Consider the following 12,369-nt stretch of genomic DNA (forward strand, 5'->3'; position numbering starts at 1 on the left):
CATTGCTGCCATTACACCCCACTTCACAGACCCTGTGCCACTGCTGTGTCCCACCCCTCAAGCATCCAGTCACCACTATGTAGTATGCTGTGTCCTGGTGTTCAAGTTTCCACTGTGCTCTACTGGCTTTGGAACCCAACTTGCAGATGTGCCCTGCTCCTCAGGGTCTGAGCCTCTGTAACACCCCTTCCTGCGTGAAGCCATGCCAGTGATGGGTTCTCATCTCAGCATCAGAGTCACAGTTATGTCCTTAAACTATTGGACACAGTCACAGTCTTGGCTTAGTGGGAGAACTGCATTCAGTCATACCTAAAAGAGTGGACCTGTGTCCATATCACAGCCATGCCAGTAGTTCAACAAGACACTGAACCCTGGACCTGAGCTCCACAGCCACTCTGAGCACCTATGACCTGGAATAGTGCTGCCTTGGCTGCATGTGACTCATATCAAATTCAGCACCATGACAGATTCCCTCAGCTAAGTCTCTCCACTGTGGAAAATAAGAATAGGAGGATCCCTAGAACCCTTGTCACCAAACACACTAACCATCTTACTTGCCACCAGATTGTCACAAAATCCTGGACCGTAGGCTATTGGGGCTTTCACATCATTGTGGCATTGATTAAGAAGTTGCACCAAGGCTACACTATTCCAGAGCCAACACACACCATCCAACAATCACCCTAGGACCCAACTGCAGCTGAAATTCATTCCCAATGAAAGCCACTCTAAAACTGGAACAGGCAACTGTCTGATCAGATGTGCAGAGATCAAAACAGGAACACAAGAAACATGAAAAGGAAAGAAGCATGACACTACCAAAGGAATAAAATAACTGACCCCAGAGGATTGGAATTTATGAATTTACCTAACAAATCAAAATAATGATTTTGAGGAAACTCAGCAAGATACAAGAGAATACAGATAAACAATTCAGTGAAATCAAGAAAACAATTCATGATCTGAATGAGACTCATGCAAAGCCCTGGTTCACTCCCCACCACCTTGAAATAAATAAGTAAATTTTAAAAAATTAAAAACTGCCAATTTGTTACAGCCAGACCTGCCTTACAAGAAATGCTGAAGGAAGTTCTTCAAGCTGAAAAAAAAAAAAAAAAAGAATGCTAACTAGTAATACAAAACCTAACAAAACTCACTAGTAATAGTATATACACAACCAAATTCAGAATATCCAAATACCAAAATGGTGGTATATGAATCACTTATATCTTCAGTAAGAAGCTTGAAAGACAAAAGTATCAAAATAATAACATAAAGTAATTTTAAGAGATATGCAAAGGTGTAAATTGACATCCAACAAATGTGTCTAGGGGGTGAAATTAAAATGGAGTGTTATATTATACAAGCAACATTAAGTTATTGTCATCTTAAAATGGCCTTTTATAACTACAAGATATTTTAAGAAAGGCTCATGGTAACCACAAAGCAAAAACCTGTAGTAGATATACAAAAGATGAAAAATAAAGAATCAAAGCATGCCATTAGAGAATGTAATCACAAAGGAAGATAGGAAAAAAGGAAGAAAAGAACAAAGGATCTGCAAAACAACAGAAAACAAACAAATGGGCAGGAGTAAGTCCTCACCTATTAATAATTATCTTGATTATAAATGGAATAAATTCTCTAATCAGAAGATATGAAGTGGCTAAATAGTTTTAATCCAACAATATGTTACCTATAAAAGACTGTTGAGTTCATTTTCTCTTGTCATACAGAATACTTGAGACTACGTAATTTATCAAGAAAAGAGGTTTATTTAGATCACCATTCTCCAGACTGAGAAGTTCAAGATCAGATGCTGCATCTGATGAGGTCTCATGTGGCATAATAACATGGCAAGAAGAAAAAGCAGAAAGGCAAGCCAGCATATGTAGAACAGAGAAATGGGGTTCAAACTCCCAGAATAGCTGTGTCCCATTTTAAAAAAATTATTCCACAGATTAGAGGTCTGTTCACATGACCCAAACACCTCCTACCAGACCCTACCTCCCAACATTGCTACAGTGAGCAACTAAGCCTCAACATAAATTTTGGTGGGGACAAACCATATTCAAACCATAGCACACTAACTTTAATGACACATATAGTTTGAAAGTGAAAGGATGGAGAAGATATTCCATGGAAATGGAAATGAAAGCAGAAACAGCTATGCCTCTATCAGATAATAAACTGTAAGTCAAAAACTGTAAAACCAGCCAGGCAGAGTGGTGCATGCCTGTAATCCCAGTGACTCAGGAGACTGGGGCAGGATGCTCACAAGTTCAAAGCCAGCCTCATTAACTTAGCTCACAATGAAAAATAAAATGGGCTAGGGATGTGACTCAGTGGTTAAGCACCCCTGAGTTCAATCCCTGGTACCAAAAACAGAAAACCTAAAATTAGACCAAGAAAATAATATATAATGATAAATGGATCAATTCATGAAGAGGATAACAATTATAGGGTATATGTGCATCTGACATCAAAGCACCTAAATATGTAAAGCAAAATTCATAGATCTGAAGAGAAAGGGATGGATGGGAAAAAAAGGAGAAGAGAGAATCCATCAATAGATGAACAAATAAAATGTGAATTATCAATGAATGAACAGATAAAGAAAATGTGGATTATGTCCACAATAGAATATGTTTTCAAAAATTTTTTAGTTGTAGATGGACATGATAACTTTATTTTATTTATTTATTTTTATGTGGTGCTAAGGATCGAAACCAGTGCCTCATCTGTGCTAGGCATGTGCTCTACCACTGAGCTATAACTCCAGCCCCCACAATAGAATAGTATTCAGCCTTAAAAAAGAAAGACATCCTGTCATTTGCAATACCATGGACAAACCTGGAGGACATCATCTTAAGTGAAATAATCTAGGCACAAAGACAGTTGCCACATGATCTTATTTACATATGAAGTGTTAAAACATCAAATTCACAGAAACAGAGAGTAAAATAGTGTTTACTAGATGCTAGGAGGTGGTGGGACCAGGGAGATGTTGTCAAGGGACAAAAAATTTCAGTTTGACAGGAGGAATAAGTTCAGGAGATGTATTGTACTTCATGGTAATGACAGAGCAATACATTCTATATTTGAAAATTGCTAGAAAAGTGTATTTTAAGTGCTCTCACCTTTAAAAAATGCATAAGGTAACACATAAGTGGCTGGATTTGACTATTCTGGAATGTACACATATCAAAACATGTCAAACACCATAAATATATATATAATTGTTATTGAAAGACTTGGTTATAATTTAGTGTACTAGTCTTTCTTTTCTGAAAGATTTTATTTTGAAAAGAATCATGCCACACCAACTTAAATTTCTTAAAATGAGATCTCAACAACATAGAGTACATCAAAGCACAAAAAACATCTTGTATCATTGCTCAGTGTGATTAAAGATTCAGAGAAACTACATAAAACACAGGGACAGAGGGCTGCTCTCTATAACAGGAAAAAGGCAATTTAAAACCAATGGACTTATAAGAAAAGCAAAGAAATCTTAATTACTGAGATACATATCATTGTTTTTTACAGTCCCCATGTGAAAATGTTTAAAGCTGTCAAGGTATGTCAGAAGTTTGCAGGAAATGAGCCCATAGTAAGTCTCAAACAGTGAACATTCTTTCCCATCATTAATTTCCATCCATGCCAGAGATATTTCAGCATCCATAGTGTCTAAGGATGTAAAAATGAACTTATAGCAACATCTGTTGTATCTGATGTGCCTTTTTCCAGAAAACCTTGAACTGTGGATGGGTATAAGTCCAATAATCTTAGCACAAACCCCTACAAACACATCAGCAGGCACCATCACAGATACTTCTTTGAAAACCACATACATCATCCGAGCCACATCTTGGGACATCACAAAGGCCTCACCACTGCAGTAATCTGGGTAATATTTTTCTGAATACTCACTAAGAGGGACAAATTTTTGACCACGAGGGTCTCTGTTGGGTGTATCCTGATGGATGACTCGTCCTACATAGATATTTTCAAGGTTTTCTTTCAGATTGAGAAGATACTCTACCAAGCGTGGTAGATTGACAAACATCTCTTCATCAACTTTGAGAATGAACAGGGCATTAGAGCAGAAGGTCACAGCCCACTGTATCATTGTGATGGTCTTCAGGGTTTGGTTCTCAAAACTGTCCAAGAAGTTTCCTTCAATTATATCATTATTCTTATGGGACTCCTTGTCTATCTCTTTCTGAGTGGTTACCATAACAGGCATTCCCAAAGCAAACAGTGTGAGAATGGGGTGCCCCTGGACACTGGTCACATTACCCCAGGTTTTCCTAATGAGGTCCCGTCTTGTTCCATTTCCTGGGCTGCTGAAAATAAGAGACAGCAAAAAAATGTTCTTCCCTTTGCAGATATCAGACTGGCTCAGGACATAGTATTTGGAAGGATTACTTCTTAGAGATTCCATGTTCAATTTTCTTGCCTTATCCTTAATTTCAAGAACTTTCATATCTACATGAGGTAAAGACTGCAGAAAATATTCTTCTACAAAGTCAGCCCCAAAAAGCAATGCATGAAACAGTAAGACATTAAACAGGATGAAGCACCACTGGTGAGTCCGAAGTCTGCAGAATGTCACCTAAATAAGAAAAGGATAGATACATTGGTCACTCAAGCTTGATCCCCATTCCTGTTTTTGCTACCAGCGAACCCTGCAGGAACTTTTTCACAGTTTTGGGGATTGAACCCAGGGTCACTTTCCCACTGAGTTACATTCCCAGCCCTTTATTTTATTTTATTTTTACTTTTGAGACAGCGTTTGCTAGATTTCTTAGGGCCTCATTAAGTTGTTGAGGCTGGCCTTGAACTTGCAATTCTCCTGCTTCAGCCTCCCGAGTTGCTGAGATTACAGGTGTGTATCACTGTGCCCAGCTCTATGGATTTCTTATAGCACTCAGGAGTACACTCTATGTTAAGTGTTTATTATTTATCACTATTCTCTGACTTTTCTACTAGATTGTGATCTCCTGGACAGTTCTCTCTTCTCCTGTGTTGCTGAGTCCAGTATAAGGCACAAAGGGGATACTGAGTAAAATGTTATTTAGTTGTTCTCTTCTTTATTTGGATAAAAGTCTACTTATTATAACTGTTATAATAAGTATATATAGAAGTTGTATTAGCCACCGGGAATTGCAAAGAAGAACCAGATATAGACACGAATATTACATAACAAGTGGCATCATTGTGATAAAAACCTATAGGAAAATATCTGATGTCCTTTCTTGAATGGAAGGACTTGGATCAGTTTCTTCTCTGATTACAAAGGTCATGGGCTATTTTTCCATGAAGTGACTGCTTTTATTGGCCGTCACACAATGGTATTTATCAAACATTTACATTCTTCTAGTATGACTTTCCAATTTAATCTAATTCTGAATCAGAGTCTGTTTTGACAGTGTCTCCTAATCCATCTGGTTTTTGTCAGTATGAGTAGATTCCCACTATCTGCATGGCTCCTCTTCAGAGGTTTAGGATGGACCTGTGCCAAAGTTACTTTACCTCAGTGAAGGAAATTAAAAACTTTCCATCTGAAAGGGAATCTGCAAAATTTTAATGAAACTGGGGAACATTAAAGGAATTAAATCTCTATTCATTGGAGCTTTGATCAAAAAAGACTTCTATAATAAGAGTTAGCTCTTATTGAGCACTTGCTATGTGCCAGACACTGTGCTAAGCTTTTTATGCCTTAACTCATTTAGCCCCAGTAAACAGATAAATTGTGCATCTGAATAGTTTAGGTATTTCCTCAAGAGCACACAATGAGCAAGGGCTTGGGGTAGACCCATGATTTGAAGTAAAATCTGTCAGATTCTAAAACTTACTGGTTTTTTTAAAATTTTTTTTAGTCGTAAATGGACACAATACCTTTATTTTATTTATTTATTTTTATGTGGTGCTGAGGATTGAACCCAGTGCCTCACACATGCAAGTGCTCTACCACTGAGCTGCAACCCCAACCCCTAAAACTTAACCTTTTTTTTTTTTAATTTGTAGTTGTAGATGGGACAACATGCCTTTATTTTACTTTTTTTTTTTTTTTTTTTTTTTTTAATGTGGTACTAAGGATCAAACCCAGTGTCTCACACATGCTAGGCAAGTGCTTTGCCACTGGGCTGTAGTCCCAGCCCCAAAACTTACTCTTAATCACTGGAGAATCCTGGACTCCTTTCTTTCCTAGTCCATGTCTACTAAATAGAAATAAATAAATAAATAAAACAAATTTCTACAAGTATAATCTGAACTCCTTTCTATTTTCTCAGTGCACATAGAAGAAACTTCAACTTCTTCAAAGCGTATTTTAATTGATGTCAAATGTTTCAAAGATCATAGGAAACTTACCTGCATTTTGTTTGTGAACAATTTTAGAGCTTTGGAAGTTACTGGTCCAGATGCTGTAACGTCCAAATGTATCTCAGGATCACTCCAGTCTAACCGCAACTGCAGTAAAGTACTTTGTGCCTCACACTTTAAAGATAAGGTTTCTTGCCAATCAACCTGAGCTTTTGTCCCAGAATACCTACTACCCGCATAGGAGAGTGAGTGCTGATCATGTTACAGCCAGAGTAAATCCAGAACAAAGAATAGAAAAAGCAAACCTCTTCAAGTGTTTCTAGTCTGTGTATCTTGTGAAACTGACCCCTTGTCTTTATGCTGAGTTCCTGGTGAAATATATTCACCCACATCACCTCTCCACAGCATCACTGACCAAGGAGAAATATTGTACAGTGTTTTTTGAAGTGCAATTTTAAAAACTAAACCTTAGGAATAATGCCCACTCCCTGGTATGTGCACATATGTTAAAAGTGTTTGAAACATTAAGGAATACTTGTCATCACTAATGGATGCATTTTTTTCTCACATCAGTGAGATCTGATGAATCTTTTTATTTATTTACTTATTTGTTTGTTTTTAGTACCAGGGACTGAACCGAGGGGCACTTGATCATTGAGCCACATCCCCAGCCCTTTTTAAATATTTTATTTACAGACAGGCTCTCACTGAGTTGCTTAGAGCTTAGTTAAGTTGCTGAGTCTGACTTTGAACTCGCCATCCTCCTGCACTGGCCTCCCGAATCTTTGGGATTACAGGTATGTTCCACTGAACCTGGCTTGTCTGGCCAATCTTATTGACAAAGATTCTGAATTAGGGTATCAGCTATGCAAGAACTTTACAAAATCAATTACAGACTATCTCCTCTAGGTAAGTTAATCTCCAAATAGAAAACTTCAGATAGCTCATTTTAGCCTGAACTGAGGAAACTAAACATTTGATGCTTGCTGTTTTTTTGCAGCATGTAGGAATTATCCTAAACACCATTTCTACTGGTAAGTTTATTTCAGGAAAGGAAAAAACATCCAGCATATTTTCATGTTCCTGTCACAAAAGCAGTTGCATTGAGCAGTTTGCTCTCATACCGGGCTATATTTTATCTTTTTTTCACATATCTTTTTTACTACCTGACACAGAGAGTTTTTGTAATGATTTGTCTAGGAATAATTTCTTGTACTTAAAGTTGGCTGTTTTTGATCCATTATCATGTATTCTTGGAAACTATTACCAAGTGGGAAAATCTAACCTAAAAATTCAAATGAAAGATAAGTTTTACATATGTTAAATTTAACAATTAAATGGGTCTTTAAGTATTTAATTAAATATGAATACCATTTTGCAATTTTCTTTTTCTTTTTTTTTAATATTTTTAGTTGTCAATGGATCTTTATTTTCTTTATTTCTATGTGGTACTGAGAATCGAACCCTGTGCTTCACACATGCTAGGCAAGCGCTCTGCCACTGAGCCACAACCCCAGCTCCTCTTTTTCTTTTTTAAAGTCATAAATTTTGCTCCTAGATCTTCTCTGTGCTCAAATTTACAGAGTTTGGATTTTTTTGTGTGTAAGAGGGACTCAACATTATCTCTGGGGTGGCTCCATCTGGAATTTTCAATTTGATTTATCAGATTTCTAACTTACAGGCTTTGAGACTGCTGCAAAGAGATATTGGTGCTTGTTTTTCTTTTCTGACCTCCTAGAGGTTTCCTAGAGGTTATCCAATATACATCACTTGCCAAATATCTTTTAATGTTGTCACCAGTAACTGTCTGGCTTACAAGTATACAGTGGCTTCCTCTTATCTGCCACATATTGTTACTCTCTTGTGCCCTGACTTTGAACACCCAATACCTGGCTTTCATCCCTCATGATTTTAATTTCCCATGCCTCAAGTATCCTAAATGGAGTCAGGACGCTCGGAACCTTGGATATGTGACTCTCTTATTGTCTATATTACATGTTATGCCTTTACATTGGACTGTGCTGTGCAACATGGTAGTCATTAACAACATGTGGCTATGTAAATTAACTATAAATAAATAAATTTAAAAATGCATTTCCTCAGTTACATTAGGCATTTTTCATGTGTTCAGTGGCTACAAGAGGCTAGTGACTGCTTTATTGAATATCACTGAGAGAGAATATTTCCATTATTGCTGAGGGTTCTACTGGACTGTATTGGTAAAAAAAATGCATGCGAATGTGTATGTGCACATATGCATGCTGGAGTGCATACCTGAGTGTGGATAACTTGTGCTCTGAAGTGGATTTGAGTTGAAATCTTATGACAGTTACTATGCCCTTAGGCAAGATACCTAAATTTTTTGATCTCCATTTTCCCATTTCTAAATATGAGATAAATAATAGTTAGCTCCCTGCCTGTCACTGTGACACAATGCTATAATCCCACCTACTCTGGTAAGTTTTGAGGCCAACCTGGGCAACTTAGTATAGTAACTACCTTGAAAGGCTGTTGGGGGAATTGAGACAATACAAATAAGTGTTTAGATGTATAGCATAGTTTTAGGGGTTTTTTCTTTATTTTTTTTAGAGGAAGAAAGTTTTTTTTGGGTCATGGATTCAGAGATTTAGTCCATGGTTGGACAACTCCATTGCTGTGGGCCTGAGGTAAAGCAAAACATCATGGTGGAAGGGTGTGGCAGTTCATGACAGCCAGGATACAGAGAGAACTTGAGTATAAGAAGAGAGGGACAACATAATCCCCAAGGGCTTATAGTAGGTCACCTTTACCTACCCATAGTGACCACTCACTAATCTATTCAAATGATCAATCCACCATGGATTAATCCACTAATTTACAGTTCTCATAATCTAATCATTTCACCTCTGAACATCACTGCATTGTCTTACACATGAGCTATCAAGGGACATCTCATATCCTAACTATAACATTCTGCCCCTGGTCCCCAAAAGCACATGCCCATATCACAATAAAAATACATTTAGTCCAAGAGTCCCCATATTCTTAACAGTTCCAGCATTGCCCAAAAGTCCAAGTCCAACATCTCATCTGAGACTCAAGGAAAACTCTTGACTGTGAACCTCTGTGGAGATCAAAAGCAAGTTGCATATGTCTAATATATAATGACACAGAGTAAACATTCCCATTCCAAAAGTAAGAAATAGGGACATAGGAAGAAGGGAAGAGGACCAAAATCCAGCTGGATAATCAAGTCCTGCAGCTCCATGTCCAGCATCTAGGGCACATGGTTTTGTGATGTACTCTCCCAAGGGCTTGTGTAGTTTTACCCCTATGGCCTTGCTGGGGGCAGCCCACATGGCATCTCTCTTGACTTATTTCTACTTGATTTCTGCAGCTTTCCTCAGCAAATGTTCCAGTTACTGGCATCTATTAATCTCAGGGGTCTCCACTGCAGCTTTGGCTTCCATCTCATATCTGCACACATTAGCCTCTCAGGAGCTGCATGCAGGAATTCTGAACCTGCAACACTTTGCATGGCCTCCCAGATCTTTCTTTGAAATCTCAGTAGAAGCCTCCATTACCCCCTAACTATTGTATCTTACATTCCTGCAGAACCAGTGCCATGTGGATGACACCAAGGTCTGCTGCCATCTTAAAGCAGTAGCCAGGCCTCCTGGGATCACAGCTATAGCAACCTGTGAGTGCCTGAGCATGATGAAACAACTTTCTTGGCCCTCCATTCAAGCAGGGCCCTCATGGTCTCTGCTGAAAGGAATTTTCACTTTTACACCCTTGAACCTGTGATGGGTAGGATCTTGCCAATTCCTGAGATGCCCTCAAGCTATCTTTCTTATTGTTTCCTGTGTAAATTACTTAGCATCTCTTTAGTGGCTATAATCTCTTCAACAGCCACAGCTTCCTTGGTCCCAGTTTTACTTGCACTTTTTTTTTTTTTTTTTTTTTGGTGGTACTGGGGATTGAACCCAGGATCTTGTGCTTGCAAGGCAAGAACTCTACCAACTGAGCTATATCCCCAGCCCCCTTACTTGCACTTTTCTGGCCAAATTGTAAGTTTTTCAAATCTTTCTGCTCCTGATTATCACAGTAAACTTGACTAAAAGCTGTCATCAATATTCATTGACTACCTTTAAATTTCCTCTTCCAGATTAATTAGTCCATCACCTTTAAATTCAACCTCACAGAAAGTCTCAGGACACAGGCAAAAGGTAGGTAACGTCTTTGTCAGAATTTAACATGAGTGGCCTCTTAGAACCGCATGGTAGAGGAAAGATGCTCAGTTCATGATAGCTGGGAAGCAAAGAGATTTAGTTCTTGACATTAAATATTTGCAAACTTCATCTCCTTCAAGAGGATGAGGAGGGTGCTATAATTACTCTGCAACTTCGGAAAATAAACACTCAGAGGTTAAGTAACCAGATGTTTGGCATAGCCAGTTTAAGTGTTGTGATTCAAATCTACATCACCTGACTACCCCCTTGCAAGGTTTATTTATTTATTTGTTTATTTTAGATGTAGATGACACAATAGCTTTATTTTATTAATTTATTTTATGTGGTGCTGAGCATCGAAACCAGGGCCTCGCACATGCCGGGCAAGAGCTCTACCACTGAGCCACAACCCCAGCCCCGTAAGGTTTATTTTTCTCCATAGCACCTGCTAAGGTTTGTCCCGTGCCTGCTTATTTACCTGTCTTTCTGCTTCTACTAGATGTAGGCCTCAGGAGGTCAGGGATTTCTGTTTTTCTACCCTAACCTATCTCCTAGAACAATGTTTGGGTTATAATAGTTGCTCAGTGGATTGAATCTGGACACATCTCGACTTCTCTGAGCCATAGCTCCCTCTCCTCTGTGAATTGAGACTATTAAGAAAACCTGTGGCTGAGTGGGTGCAAGATAAGATTGGATGCGGGACATAAACCTCGGCAAATTTGGATATTCCGCATGAAATCGAAGACACTGTAGAGCCTCCACTGAGTTATGAGCTTGGGAAGGACCCCACTGCGTGCCCCGCCTCTCTGGCTAACCCCTTTCCTTCCCATCTCCCCCTCCGGGCGGGGCCGGAAGTGCAACCGCTTCCGCCGAGCGACTTGGGGCAGCGGGACGCGCGGAGATGACGCAGGCAGCACCGGAAGCCGCTCCCCAGTGAGGCTGCGGACCCAGAGCGGCGGCCGCAGGTCCAGGTTCGTGTGCGAGGCGGGGCCGTCAGGGAGGGGATTCTCTGGCACCCGCGCCTGTGCTGACCCGTGATTCCTTGGGCTGTTTGTCTTTCTCCCCCTGCAGGCGCCATGGCTGCGGAGCGGACCCGGCCGCTGCGAGGCTCTGGAGGCCCGAGCGCGCCTAGTCGGTGTGAACCCGGCGCGAGGTCCCGGGCCCCGGGGCGCTCGCTCAGGTCAGTGCGCGCGGAGCATGGTTCCTGGAACCGGGGATTTGGGAGCGACTAATGGGCTCAGGGATCTGGAGTTCATTTTAGAGATGGGAAAATTAGGTCTGGGAGTTCTGCCTCCTAGTTTCTCAGTTTTCTTAGGTGCGAAATGAGATAACTGTGATGTCCCAGGGCCACCAGGAGTTGAAAGATGATGAAGTGTGGCGAGGTGATTTATGAAGTATAAGGTGGTGTTGTGATGTGGGGGACTGCGCCATAATTGTGGGTATGCCATGGAAACACGTGTGTATGTGGGGTGCTGCTTGGAAAAAAGCAAAAATAACAATATTAATTCTAAGTAACAATGATAATGCATTTATTGTGTGCTTACAGGGAACCAGGTTCTATACCAAACGCTTTTTGTGCCTTATACTGTTTAAATCCTCACAAACCCCAGTTCATGGGTGTGAAATGCTGTTAGTGGCTGCATTTTTTACAAGTAAGGAAATTGGGCTTGAAGTAGGTGAAATGATTTGCCCAAGTTCACTTGGCAACAAGTGGATTTGCAGAGCCCTTATTTATACAGTTAAAAGGAACCTCTCCTTTTTCTCATCTCTCCTTTTTTGAAGGCAACAATATTATCAGTTTCTTCAGTATTCAAAATGTTGAGTGTTT

The 12,369-nt window shown here is 39.7% G+C and overlaps 2 protein-coding genes and 1 non-coding gene across 3 annotated transcripts in view; 1 reads left to right on the forward strand and 2 right to left on the reverse strand.

The window, feature by feature from the left end:
- Positions 1 to 3,514: 3,514 nt before the first annotated feature.
- B3galt9 (beta-1,3-galactosyltransferase 9) lies at positions 3,515 to 11,619 on the reverse strand. Its single transcript, XM_047525521.1, has 3 exons — positions 11,357 to 11,619; positions 6,379 to 6,556; positions 3,515 to 4,618 (listed from the first exon to the last, which is right to left on the reverse strand). The coding sequence occupies exons 1-3, from the start codon at positions 11,617 to 11,619 to the stop codon at positions 3,515 to 3,517; spliced, it is 1,545 nt and encodes a 514-aa protein (XP_047381477.1).
- Positions 10,275 to 10,347, reverse strand: Trnaa-ugc (transfer RNA alanine (anticodon UGC)). The gene has a single exon. It is a non-coding gene; the product is annotated as a tRNA-Ala (tRNA).
- The window catches only part of Fbxw2 (F-box and WD repeat domain containing 2), a 28,649-nt gene continuing 27,732 nt past the window's right edge, over positions 11,453 to 12,369 (forward strand). The window contains exons 1-2 of the mRNA XM_047524471.1: positions 11,453 to 11,512; positions 11,613 to 11,721. The gene's annotated coding sequence lies outside the window, so the exon portion shown is untranslated. The remainder of the gene's footprint in view (positions 11,513 to 11,612; positions 11,722 to 12,369) is intronic.

This window comes from Sciurus carolinensis, chromosome 14 (genome assembly GCF_902686445.1).
Source record: "Sciurus carolinensis chromosome 14, mSciCar1.2, whole genome shotgun sequence".
NCBI lineage: Eukaryota > Metazoa > Chordata > Mammalia > Rodentia > Sciuridae > Sciurus > Sciurus carolinensis.

Coding starts and splice junctions, on each gene's coding strand:
- B3galt9 (XM_047525521.1), bottom strand. CDS start 11,619: ATGGCGCCTGCAGGGGGAGAAAGACAAACAGCCCAAGGAATCACGGGT. Junction 6,557..11,356: donor GGGAGATGGGAAGGAAAGGG/GTTAGCCAGAGA, acceptor TGCGGGTAGTAG/GTATTCTGGGACAAAAGCTC. Junction 4,619..6,378: donor TGTTCACAAACAAAATGCAG/GTAAGTTTCCTA, acceptor TTTCTTATTTAG/GTGACATTCTGCAGACTTCG.